Here is a 13730-nt window from a genome sequence, read left to right as displayed (position 1 = left end):
GATGATGGGATCAAGTATAGCAGGGATTGTGGGGCTGGCGCGGGATCGGGCAGTGTTTCGTTCTGCTGTGCATGGGGTCACTATGAGTCGGAAACGACTCGACGGCACTTAACAACAACAACAACTAGTACACATGAATCACTCTCCAGAATACACTACATTTTAGGTCACAAAGCAAGTCTTGAAACATTTAAAAAGACTGGTATCATACAAAATATTTTCTCTGACCTCAACAGAGTGAACCAAGGTATCAATAACAGAAAAATCTAGAAAATACTCAAATGTATGGAAATTAAACAATACATTATTTAATTACCAATGGGCCAAGGAAGAAATCAAAAAAGAAACCACAAATTTCTTAGAGTTAAATGAAAATGAAAGAAGAGGGACACTTGTAGCAATAAATACATAAACAGAAAAGAAGATCTCTCACAGCCTAACTCAACAATGCCAGAAACTAAAAAGGGAAGGGAAAATAAAGCCTAAACCTATTAGTACAAAAAAGAAATAACAAAGATCAGAGCATAAATAAATAAAAAAAATTGAAAACAGAAAAATACAATCAATAAAATCAGAAGTTGATTCTTTGAAAAGATCAATACAACTGACAAAACTTTAGCTAGACTGACAGGATATAAATATCCAAAATGAAAGAACTGACCCAATGGAGAATTATGACAGACTATTATGAACAATTGCATGGCAACAAACTGGATGGTCTAAATGAAATGGACAAATTCTTAGAAGCACAACCTACCCAAAGTGACTCAAGAAGAAATAGGAAGTCTCAACAGATCCTTAACAAGCAATAGAATCAGTGATCAAAAACCTGCCCCTACCCCCCAAAAAAAGTCCTGGACCAGATGGCTTCACTGGGGAGTTCTACCAAACATCTAGAGAACAACTGACACCAAGAGTGTTTAAATCTCCAAAAGATAGAGAAGGAAGGAATACTCCCTAATACATTCCACAAAGCAAATATAACCCTCATAATACCCAAAACAGACTGATAGTACAAAAGAGAAATCTACAGGGCAGTATCTCTTAGGAATTTAGATGCAAAAAATCCTCAAACAAAATAAATACAACAGCATATTAAAAGAGTCATACACCATGGCAAAGTAGATGTATTCTGGGAATGTATGGAGAGTTCAACATTAGAAAAACCTATCAACATCATGCATGACATCAACAGAACAAAGGAAAAGAACCACATGATCATCTCTATGGATACAAAGAAAGCATTTAACAAAATCAAACATCCTTTCTTGATGAAAACTCTAAAGAAGACTAGAAAACAGTAGTAAAGCCTCAATATGATTCAGGGCATATATGAAAAGCCAACAGCCAACATTATACTTAATGGAAAAAAAACAAAGCTTTCCCCTTGAAATCAGGAACAAAACAAGGGCACCTGCACTCACCGCTTACATTCAATATTATATTAGAAGTCCTACCTAGAAAGGAGGGAGCTCTGGTAGTGTAGTGCCTAAGGCACTTGACTGCTAACCAGAAGGCTGGTGGTTCAAACCCACCAGCCACTCCCCGGGAAGAAGGTTGTGCAATCTACTTCCATAGTGATACTGCCTTGGAAACCCAAGGAGGGTTCGCTATGGATTGGATCCTACTCCAAAGCAATGGTTGTACCTAGAAAGGAAAGGAGCTTTGGTGGGGTAGTGCCTAAGGCATTTGACTGCTAACCAGAAGGCTGGCTGTTCAAACCCACCAGCCACTCTTTGGAAGGAGAGACCTTGGATAAGCAAAGCATTATTGAAGAACAACAACAAAGTAGGAGGTCTCACACTCCCAGATCTCAAAACCTAATATACAGCCACTGTAGTCAAAACTGCCTGGTACAATGACAGACACACAGACCAATGGAACAGAACTGAGAACCCAGAAATAGATCCACCGACCTACAGTCAGCTGTTCTTTGACAAAGGGCCAAAATCCATTAAATGGAGAAGAGACATTCTCTTTCACAAATGGTGCTGGCAAAACTGGATATCCATTTGCAGAAAAATGAAACAAAATCCGTGTCTCACACCATACACAAGAACTAATTCCAGATGGATCAAAGACTTAAATGTGAAACCTAAACCTAATAAAGTTCGTCAAAGAAAAAACAGAGGCAAACTTAGGGGTCCTAATTTATGGCATAAGTAGACTCTCAAGCATAACCCAAGATGCACAAACAGCAGAAGATAAACAAGAAGAATGGCACCTTCTAAAAATTAAATTCTTATGTGCTTTCAAAGACTTCTCCAAAGAGTGAAAAGAGAACCTACAGACTGGGAACAAATATTCGGCAATGGCATAGCAGACAAAAGACATATCTCTGAAATTTATAGAAAACTCCAATACCTCAACATCCAAAAGATAAACAATCCAATTTAAAAATGAACAGAAGACACCCAGGCAGCCAACAGACACATGAAGAAATGTTCATGATCATTAGCCATAAGAGAGACACAAATCAAAACAAGATAGCATCTCATCCTAGCACTAATAGCAAAGTTCAACAAGACAGAAAATAGTAAATGCTGGTGAGGGTGTAGAGAGACTGAAACTCTCATACACTGCTGGTGGGACTGTAAAATGATACAACCACTATGGAAAGCAGTATAGTGATTCCTTAAATAGTTGGAAAGAGAAATACCATTTGATCCAGCAATCCCATTACTAGGTATATATCCTAAAGATGTGAGAGGCAGGACACAAACAAGTATATGCACACCCATGTTCATCACAGCTGCATTCACAAGAGTAAAGAGATGGAAACAACCTAATTGCCTATCAATCAAGGAATGGATAACCAAACTAAGGTACATACAAACAATGGAATACTATGCAACCCTCAAGAATAATGTAGTATCTGCAAAACACCACATAACATAGATGAACTTGGAGGACATTACACTAAGTGAAATAAGTCAATCACAGAAGGATAAATATTTTATTTGTCCATTATTGTAAAAAGTCAAGGAAAGGTTTAAATATGAAAGGAAACTTTCTTTGTTGGTTACCAGGGATAGAAGGGGAGAGAAGGAACAATTCCTAGCTGGTTAAAGTTCATATTATTATTATTATATACATGTAAATATATATAAACCAAAGATTATTAGTGGTCACCAGGGGTAGGAGAGAGGGGAAAAGGGGAAGTTTTTGTTTGCAGGGCATTGAGTTTATGCTAATGGTGGAAGAACGTTTTGGAAAAGGATAACAATAATGGTAGCACAACATGAAAAATGTTATTAATGTCCCTGAGCTGTAAATGGGGAAGTTGTTATGTTGGTGAATGGTGAATGTCTTGTTGTATACGTTTTCACCATAGTAAAAGAAAAAAAGAAGCTCTACCTAGAGAAATAAGAAAAAGAAATAAAATCTATCCAGATAGGAAAAGGAAAAAACAAAAACAAAAAATAACACTCTCTATTCATGGATAGTATGATCCTATATATAGAAAATCCCAAAGGGTACCTAAGAAAACTAATTTAGGGCTAATATAGGAATTTAGCAAAGTTGCAAGGTACTAGGGTCAACAAACAAAAATCAGTTGGGTTTCTAATGTACCAGCAATGAGAAATCTGGAGGAAATTAGCGAAACAATTCCATTTATAATAGCATCTAAGAGAATAAAATATCTAGGGATAGATCTAACTAGGGACAACCATTTGCAGCAAAATGAAGTAAAATGTACTTCTCTTTCCAATAATAAAAACTAACTCAAGATAGATCAACGACCTAAGCGTAAAACCTAAAACTGTAAAATAAAGATCAAAGAAAAAATAGATGCCAACTTAGGGGCCCTAATACATGGTGTAAGTAACACTATCAAACATAACTAAAAATGCACCAACAGCAGAAGATAAACTAGACAACTAGGATCTCCAAAAATTAACTATTTATGCCCATCAAAAGACTCCACCAAAAGAGTAAAAAGAGAACACAGAGACTGGGGAAAAAATTTTTAGCTCTATGACCTACCGGACAAGAGATTAATCCAAAATTTATAGAAAATATCACTATCTCAACAACAAAAAGACAAACAATTCAATTAAAAAATGAGCAGAGGATATGATAGACACTTCAACAATGACAGCATTCAGGAGACCAACAAATACACAATGAAATGCTCTTAATCATTAGCCACTTGTTGTTGTTGTTGTTATGTGCCGTGGAGTCGGCCCCAACTCATAGCGACCCCTCCTTGGGTTTCCGAGGCAGTATCACTACGGAAGTAGGATTGCCCAACCTTCCTTCCGAGGAGTGGCTGGTGGGTTTGAACCGCCAGCCGTCTGGTTAGCAGGCAAGTGTCTTAGCCACTATGCTACCAGAGCTCCCATTAGCCACTAGAGAGATGCAAATCAAAGCAGCAATGTGATACCATCTTACCCCAGCCTAAATAGCATAGTTCAACACGACAGAAAATAACAAAACTTTGGCAAGGTTGTGGAGAGACTGAAACGCACGGCTGATGAGACTGTAAAATAGTACACTATTGTAGAAAATGGAATGTGCTTCTTTAAAAAGTTGGGAACAGAAATACCGTATGCTCCAGAAATCCCACTACCAGGTACATATCCTAGAGAATTAAAAGTCAAGACATTAATAGAATATGCACACCCATATTCATCATGGCAGTATTCACAACAGCAAAAAGATGGCAACAACCTAATGCCCATCACCAGATAAACTGATAAACACACTGCGGTGCATACACACAACAGAGTATTACGCTACTTTAAAGAGCAATGATGAATCTGTGAAATACTTCATAACATGGATGACCCTGGAAGCTATTATGCTCAGTGAAATTAGCCAATCACAAAAGGACAACAGCATTGCATGAGAGCTCTACTATAAAAAAGCCAAGAAAAGGTTTCTACACAAAATGAAGTACTCTCTGAAGGTTACCAGGGGTAGGAAGGAAAGGGAGGATAAATCGCTAACTAGAGGGTAGATGTGTATTAACTTGGGTGAAAGGAAAAGCTATATACATAAGAGAAGTCAGCACAAAATGATCAAGGCAAAGAAGACACTCGGAGGAATACACGATTTCAAGGCAACAAAGGTAAATACTATTGAATGCACAATCCTGCAGTAAAAGTATTAACAGTAATCTGTAACTAAATATATTGATACACAAACTGAACAGGTATGGGAAGGCGAATGGGACTACACCCATGAATATACTATAGGTCTGACAGAGGATTTTTCTATAAATGTATTTATATGTACTGTAAACATCCACGAATATAGTAGGGCATTCAGGAGGCAAAGATAAGAAAACTTCTTAGCCATAATCAAACACCCTGCAGCAGTCAGTTGCTGGGCCTAGATGCTCACAACCATAATTTCAGGGGACAAGTAGTTTAACATAGTCCAAAAAGACAATGTTCTACATCTTACTTTGATGAGTAGCGACTGGGGTCTTAAAAGCTTATGAGCTGCCATCTAAAGTATACCTATTGGTCTCTCCTCATCCGGAGCAAAGAAGAATGAAGAAAATGAAAGACTCATGGAAACAACCAATCCAAAGAATTAATGGAACACAGGAACCACAACCTCCATGATCAGAAGAACTAGATGTCTACCACTGTCTACTGCTCTGAAAGAGATCACTAATAGAAGGTCATGGACAGAATGGGAAAAAAATGTGGAATGAAACTCAAAATCATAAAAAAGACCAAGCTTACTGTTGTAATAGAGACTGGTGGAATCCTGAGACTATGGCTCTTAGGCACCCTTCAAGCCTGGAACTGAACTTGCTCCCATGGCTCAACTTTCAGCCAAACAATACACAGGTCTGTAAGGTGATGAATTATACCAGGAAGGCACCTATGCATTCCTTACTTCAGTCAACTATATGAGATCAAAAGGGGAGCCATTTGCTCAGGGATAGAGCTCAGAAGGCAGGAAAGGACAGGAAAAAATGACTATTAGAAATGGGAAACACAGGGAAGATGTAGGAAGAGTGCCGTTACATTGTGGCAATTCAAATCAACGTCACAAAACAGAATGTTTAAGAACTGTTGAATATAAAACCAATTTGCCCTGTAAACTTTCACCAAAATCATTTAAAAATGAAAAAAATCAGCTGATTTCTACACACCAGCAATGAGAAACTTGAAAGGGAAATCGGGAAACAATTTATTTTACAACAGCATCTAAGAGAGTAAGATATCTAGGAATAAACACAACGAGGGGTGTGAAGAAATTACACAATAAAGTTATAAAATACCATTCAAAGAGATTAAAGAAGCCTTAAATAAATGGAAAGATGTTCCATGTTCATGCATTGGAAAGCAGTATTTTATGGTGTCAGTACTACCCAAAGTGATCTACAGAGTCAACGTAATCCCAATCAAAATCCCAACTGCCTTCTTTACAGAAATAGAAAAAACAATCTTCAGCTTTATATGGGATGGCAAGAGGCCCTCAATAGCTAAAGCAATGCTGAAAGAAAAGAACCAAGTAGAAGAACTCACACGTCCTGGTGTTAAAACACATTACAAACTACTAGAGTAATCTAATAGCCTTGTGTAACAATAGACACGTAGACCAATGGAATAGAATTGAGAGTCAGGAAATAAACTACACATCTATGGTCAATTGATTTTTGACAAGGGTTCTAAAGTCCATTTCATGGGGAAAGAAGAGTCTTTTCAATAAATGATGCTGGGAAAATTAGATGTCCATGTGCAGAAAAATGACAACAGGATCCTTGCCTCACACTATACACCAAAATAAATTCAAAATGCATTAAAGACTTAAATGTGCAAACTAAAATCATAAAATTTTTAGAAGAACAAGCAGGGGCAATGGTACTAGGCCTAGCTTTCAACAATGGATTTTCTAATAACATTAAAAAATAATCATAAAAGCACAAATGGCAAAGGACAATATAAATACATGGGACTTCATAAAAATTAAAAACTTTTGTTCATCAAAAGACTTTACTAAAAAAAAAAAAATATATATGGAATGACAAACTAGTGACTGGGAGAGTATCTTCAGAAACCATGTAACTGACAAGAACGCAATGACCAAAATACATACACAACTTTAACAACTTAAAACAAAAAGACATAATCCAATGATAAAATGAGCAAAGGACTTGAATAGACATTTCACCAAAGACATCTAAATGGCTAGCAAACACATATGGCTCAGAGTCATTACCCATCAGAGAAATGCAAATCAATACCATCATGAGATACCATTTCACTCCCACAGGACCTCTGGTGGCACAGTGAGTAAGGCATTTGGCTGCTAACCAGAAGGTCAGCAGTTCAAACCAACCAGCTGCTCTGTGAGAAGATGAGGCCATCTACTTCCATAAAAAATTTATAGCCTTGGAAATCCTGTAGGGCTCACTAGGAGTCAGAATTGACTTGATGGTACTAAGGGTATTTTTTGGTTTAGGATGACTAAGATTGAAAGAAAATAACGAAAGTTGGTGAGGAAGTAGGGAAACTGGAACCCTTATCTATTACTGGCAAGAGTGCTAAATGGTACAGCCACTGTGGAAAATAGTGTGGCAGTTCCCCAAACACTAAAAATGGAAGTACTATATGACCCAGCAATTCCACTCCTAGGTATATACCCAAAAGACTCAAGAGTTTGTCCTAAATATATACCCAAGAGACTCATATACCAATGTTCACTGCAGCACTAGTGACAACAGACTAACAAGCCAGTGCTTTTGTTCTACCTTCTAGTTCACTGCATAGTGCCTGGGGTCTTAAAAGCTTGTAGCAAGCAGACATCCAAGACACAACAGTTGGTCTCTATTTACCTAGAGCAACCGAGGAAGAGGACAGTCAGGAATAAGAGGAGGACATGGAACGCATGGAATGTATGGTTTAATTGCCTCCATGACACCAAAAGAATTGGATGGTGCCTGGCTACCACTACGGAACATTTTGATCAAAGATCCATAGCAGAATCCTGATCAAAAGGAGGGAAATGCAGAACTGAGTTTCAAATTCTCATGGACTCTAGACTTTAAACTACTACCCAGAAATAATCTTTAAACCTTAAACCAAATATATCCCCTGAACTCATCTTAAAACTGAGTTACACTTTTAGCTTAATTATTAAGAAAGGTCTGCCTTGAACATTATGCTCTTTTAGGATCAAACTGATAACTTCAACTCGAAAGATAGATACAAACCTTAGAGGGTGCTGAGTTTAAGTTAATGAGGGAGGAACAACTCGGAAAAGAAGAGTGGGAATGATTGTACAACTGGAATGAAATCAATGTCACTGAATTGTACATGTAGAAAGTGCTGAACTGGTATATGTTTTGCTCTGTATGTTCAATAAAAACAAAATAAAATTTAGGGGAAAAAAATGAGTGGAGAAAAAAAAAAAAATCAGCCCACCATTTCTTGTAAGAAATGTCCAGAATAAGCTCATCTATAGAGAAAGAATGCAGATTAGTGGTCACCTAGGGCTGGGGGCTTTTGAGGGGAAACGGGGACTGTCTGCTAATGGACACAGAACTTCTTTAGCAGGGCAATGAAATGTTTTAAAATTAGATTGTGGTTACACAGCTCTGTAAACATACCAAAATTCACCCAATGATTTAACATGGGTAATTTTTTTTTTTTTTTAAATTGTGATTTGGGTGAAAGTTTAGAGAGAAAATTCACTTTCCATACAGCAGTTCACATACATATTGTCTGATGACACCCAATGAAACACCTCCCTTCCCACTTCCTCCCGATAGTTACCTCTTCCCTATGTCCATCCCTCCATGCATCCCTGCCCCCTGAATTGTCTCCCTGTGCATAAACAGCCCTTCTTTCTCCCATGACTGTTCTCTCCAATGGATGTATCTACCTCAGGTACATGTTCAAGTCTTATGCCTGTCTTTTAATGTGGCTAGAAGCCACAGGTGTGGGTTCAATTCCAGACCTGAAGGGCAGCTAGGGACCCTAGTCTCAGTGGTTCCACCAGGCTTTATCAGACCAGCAAACCTGGTCTCTAAATGTTTAAATCTTGTGGTATATGAATTATCTCTCAAGAAAGTAGTTAAGACAAAAACTCAGAATCACTAAAGATCCTAATCAAAACGAAAACTGAGAAAAGAGGGCACCTTCTTGAAGCTGCACAGCCCCCATGGAGTCACAACAAGGACTATACCAGAGCCCAAAACTCATTCCCAGGAATCGCACATACCTTCTGGGGCAATCTCCAAAGCACAAACTGAACAGACAAAAAGTGTTGAAGAACTTGGCATTTCAAGTTATACTTGAAAGAAATTGCAGCTGACCAAAGAAAATAAGGAGCTCAAATCCCATTCCATTTGATTACTTATTTAAGTGATGTAAGTCAGGTCTTAGTCCCTAATAAAATGTAAAATATCCCTCAGACATGTGGGTATCAGGAGAATGGATGGAGTTGAATGGTTCAGTACAGCTCTGCTATTAAGTAACAATACAACTACATAGGCAGGGAACACCTCAACAAACTCAGTAGTTACCCTTGTCTATTCTGTGAAAGGCACTAAGCTGGACACTTAAACACAGAGGCCTAGGCCCACTTCCAGAAATGTGGACACAGTTTGTTTGGAATGCCATCTAAAGTAAGGGCTCTTTAACACATTCCCTGAAAAATTCTCTAATGCACACCTGGGATTGATAACCACTGATTTAGTCTAAATCCTTACCCTTATAGAGAAGGAAAGGAGTGTGCAGAAAAGGCCATTAACATTGCTCATGTCACCTGGCTAATCAGCCTAAGAGTCAGGACTACAACTCTGATCTTTTTACCACCTCACCTTTGCGTGAGTGAGGGGGGTATATGTGGCCACAAGGAGGGCACCTTTAGGAAATCCTGGCCTCAACAGTGATCAGATCCTATTATAAGAAACTCTAAAGAGCAAATGCTTGAACTGCTGTGGGAAAAATAAGTAATCCTGAGAAGAAGTATGGAAGACTTTTAAATAAGCAGTATTTCATTGTCCTACTACATGTCCCAGTGGGACCCTGTCCTCAATAAATGAAGTTAATTAGTGAGTAGGGAATTGCAAAGGATAGCTCTGATATAGGAAGGTTTTATCCAGTGAGCACAGAGTTATAAAATAAACATCAAGAAATTTAAAAGCCAAAGCTGCACACGGAGCCAGTGCTGACTTCAAAAAAAGGGGCAGGCAATGGCATTGCGACCTTCACAGACCACTCTACAAACCCTCTTAGAGAAGTGCCTGGTTAATGCTTTGGCGGCCGTGTACTGAGCCATTCCATTACCGAACAGCATGCTTCTTACCTATAATTCCACTGTCCTTGCTTTCCAGGGTGGAACTAGGGCTGCTAATAGTCTCACAGGGACTTTTGTTGGCTGCCGTCTTGCTGACACAGCTATTCAAGGTGGAGCAGGGGCTATCGGTGCTAGGAGATGCGGTGCTGCTTGTTAGTGTGGAGCAAGGACTGATGCCTTGGCTAGGAGCTGTGCACTGCAAGACGAATGGAAGAAGGAGTTAGCACGGTCTACACAGGATGCTTCAACACATTCTCTTACTTTTGACATCAAAACAATGAACCTAAACAAAGGAAAGTGGAAAAAAGCTTTCAAAATCTAGGGAGCTTAAATATACATATGGTCTTCCAAATTTTAAAAAAGAAATCCCTTTGTTCTTTTTCCCCTCCCTTTGTGATTTTTTTTTTTATTGAAAGAGCAGTCTCAGAAATAATTTAGTGGGAATGCACATTGTAAAACAGAAATGGCAAACATGCAGACTTCCTTTCATTTAAAGTCTATAGAAGACAAACAGGTTATTTGACCTCTGAACGGAAAACCTGGGAACTCTGTTTTGGTAATGTGTCATGAGCACTGCAACTTGATTCAATTCCTAAAGATTTATGAGCTCTGCGGTCAGGGGTAGCAGACTGGTGGCCACTGTAATCCAGACCAGTGCAGGGCACCCTCGCAGAGACCCTCCCAGGGCAGATATGCCAGCCTCTTGTTGCTATTCAAATGCACACACCTGCGAAGATGCTGGTGTGGGCCACATTGCTGTACCCTAGGCTGGGGGAATGCTCTCCCGAATGATGAAGCATTTGATCATCTGTCTCGTCTCCTATAAATCTCTCCTCACCCCACTGACCCTCCAAAATTTCAACAGCTAAAAAAAGCATGAGAAAGCACATACCAAAGCAGCCAGATGAAAAGAATGGTGCTATAAAGGTAGCATCATTACTAAGGAATTCTTTTAGCCGCTTTAATTCATTTAACCACTACTCTCCATGTAGTGACTAGGTAGTGACACAGTGAACTTGGACATTTTCTTAAGTTCTGCCCCTTTCTGCTTCTCTCCTCCTTCCCAATTCCAAAATCCAGAAACAAGTTGTTGAAATAAATATCAATACACAACAGCCCAGAACTCATCTAAGTTCAGTGAGTCCAAACAATGACTTTCCCTACTCAAGAAGGGAAAGAAGAAGGTTAGTACTTCATTCATACTCTGGGCAATTAAGAAATGCAGCCTCTCCCTCAGACATTACCATGGTTTCATTTTTTTCTTCAATGGTTATGTGTGTGGCACTCGGGATCCCTTCTCCCAGTAAAAATCCCAGCCTTGTCAACAGTTCTTGAGTTGCTGGTGAGCAGCTCGGTTCATTATCGGCCTTTGCTTCTGGAACAAAGAAAGAAAATAATAAAGGTACCCCTTTGGGGGATTTCAGTACCACATCTGCATAAGCAGGCACTACAGCTACTTGTCTGGTGCCTATGATTATTCTTTATAAAATGAACAAAGTTTGACACAATGCTCCCTGTCCTCTAGCAGCACATTCTAATTAAGAGGCTGTGTCAGGCTAAGAAAACAGAAAAACAGAACTTCCAAGTGCAAAGGGTGAACTATTTGACCTGACCCAGTAAAGTACAGTGCCATTATCTGGTGGCAATTCCTATTTCCAAGTCACATAAAAAACAAGTACATCAGACACAAAGAGTAGAAAAATACCTACCCTTCATCTTACCCTTAAAGAACCCTGTGGTCAATATCCACAGAAGATTGAAATAAAGTAAAACCCAAATGGCATGATGGCAGAAATCCAGACCGTTTAGATGCTGGGCTGAGACTGAAATCCAAGCTCTCATTAAACAATACAGGAGCATGACTACCTTGGTAGAAAACCTCTTGCTCTCATCCCAGAGCAGTGAAAGTAAAAACCAGGATTGTAACTCAAGGGTCATTCATGGACAATCTACATTGAAATATAAATGTAAAATCCCAGTCTCACACGTCCTAAGAGATAAGCAGTTAACTGTTAAGACCATTTCAACTCATGGCAGCTCCGTCTGTCAGAGGGGATCCGTGCTCCACAGGGCTCTAAACGGCCGAGTCAGTGGAAGCAGATCGCTAGGCCTTCACACCGAGGCCTCCCAAGCGGCCTTGAACCTCCAATCTTTCAGTTAACAGCTAGTTGTTTGCACTGACCAGGGACTCATGTCCTAAGAGACAGGATCCTGCAAGACACTGTTTTCCATGAAGAGGGGCAGAAAAATTGGGCTGTATTCTCAGTATGATCCCAGGGAGGATTTGACAGGAAAGTCACAGACATGCTTTCAGCCTTTCCTTTCTCAGGCTTCCTCTCAGTTTGGTTATCTGGGTTTTGGGCTTTAATTTTGTGTGTGTATGCTGGATTTGATTCAAATGTTGAACTGTAGATTAACCTTGTATCTGAAAGCCTAAGGGTACTTAATTATGCTTGACAAATAAAACGATAGCCACACCATTCTAACACCTCTCTTACCTTTAAGTTAGCATCCTTTAGGGAATGATATAAAATTGTGCTACAGAAGTTAACAACGTAAGACCAACATGAAATCTTTGTTTTAATGGTTTGTTCTTTTTTTGTTAATCACCTAGAGGTGCCTAAATACAAACACACATGGACATATCTTTCCTAGTTGTGGAAATGTGCAGACAACAGATAAGAGTCATAGAAAAATAAAATGAGGAATGAGTAACAACAACAGTGATGTTACTACCTTGGAGCTACAATATCACCAACTAAATTCAATGCTTATTTTGTCTTTTGTTAGGATCCCCGAAAATCAAAACAAGCAGGGCTATGAAGTCCATCTGTACTATCCTCACTCACAGTTCAGTTTTGCTAAGTCATGCCGTCAGGAGGGCAGCATTACCTTCAAGGAAGTAAAAGCGCCCTCACTTGCTCTCAGAAGCTCCCGATGTTTGGAAGAGCCGTTTCCCAGCTTGGATGGTTTTTAGTTGCTCTAGAAACTGCAGGGGAAAGACCTGATTGTTCTAGGATGAGAGCCCTGATGTTTGGATTGTGTGAGTTATATCAGAACATGAATGGGCACTGGCCCCAAGCCAGCAAGGGTAAAGGGAGATCCCAGGGCAGGTCAACCATACCCTCAAAGCTACTCTACAGAAGGATCTTTCCCATCGGGGACCTCAAACCACATTTTGATTCTCAAGGTACATGGGCATTTGGGAAAGGAAGGCAAGAACCAAACCAAATCAGCACAGCCCAGGCACGCCCATGGGCTGGGGCTGAACCACTTCAGAACAGGATCGGTACCCACCCTCCCTTCACCCCTTGTCCCCTCCCTTGCCCCAAGCCCTACTCAGGCTCAGGCAGGGCAGCTGCTTTATCTTGGGTGGCAGCTTGACTACAGGGAGAGAACAGGATGCAGATGGGAAAGGGAAGAAGTAGGTGAGTGGGCAGAACTCAACAGTTTCTCTTCTC

The 13730-nt window shown here is 39.6% G+C and overlaps 1 protein-coding gene across 1 annotated transcript in view; it reads right to left on the bottom strand.

The window, feature by feature from the left end:
• The window catches only part of TANC1 (tetratricopeptide repeat, ankyrin repeat and coiled-coil containing 1), a 258142-nt gene that overhangs the window by 120055 nt on the left and 124357 nt on the right, over nt 1-13730 (bottom strand). The window contains exons 4-5 of the mRNA XM_007941851.1: nt 11514-11644; nt 10279-10465 (exon numbers count right to left, since the gene is read on the bottom strand). Of these exons, the coding sequence (XP_007940042.1) occupies nt 10279-10465; nt 11514-11644 (318 nt within the window). The remainder of the gene's footprint in view (nt 1-10278; nt 10466-11513; nt 11645-13730) is intronic.

Source organism: Orycteropus afer, unplaced genomic scaffold (assembly GCF_000298275.1).
Source record: "Orycteropus afer afer isolate SDZICR_OR568_19922 unplaced genomic scaffold, OryAfe1.0 scaffold00084, whole genome shotgun sequence".
Taxonomy (NCBI): domain Eukaryota; kingdom Metazoa; phylum Chordata; class Mammalia; order Tubulidentata; family Orycteropodidae; genus Orycteropus; species Orycteropus afer.
Note: the sequence above shows the minus strand (reverse complement) of the source record. Positions and strands in the feature narration are given on the sequence as shown.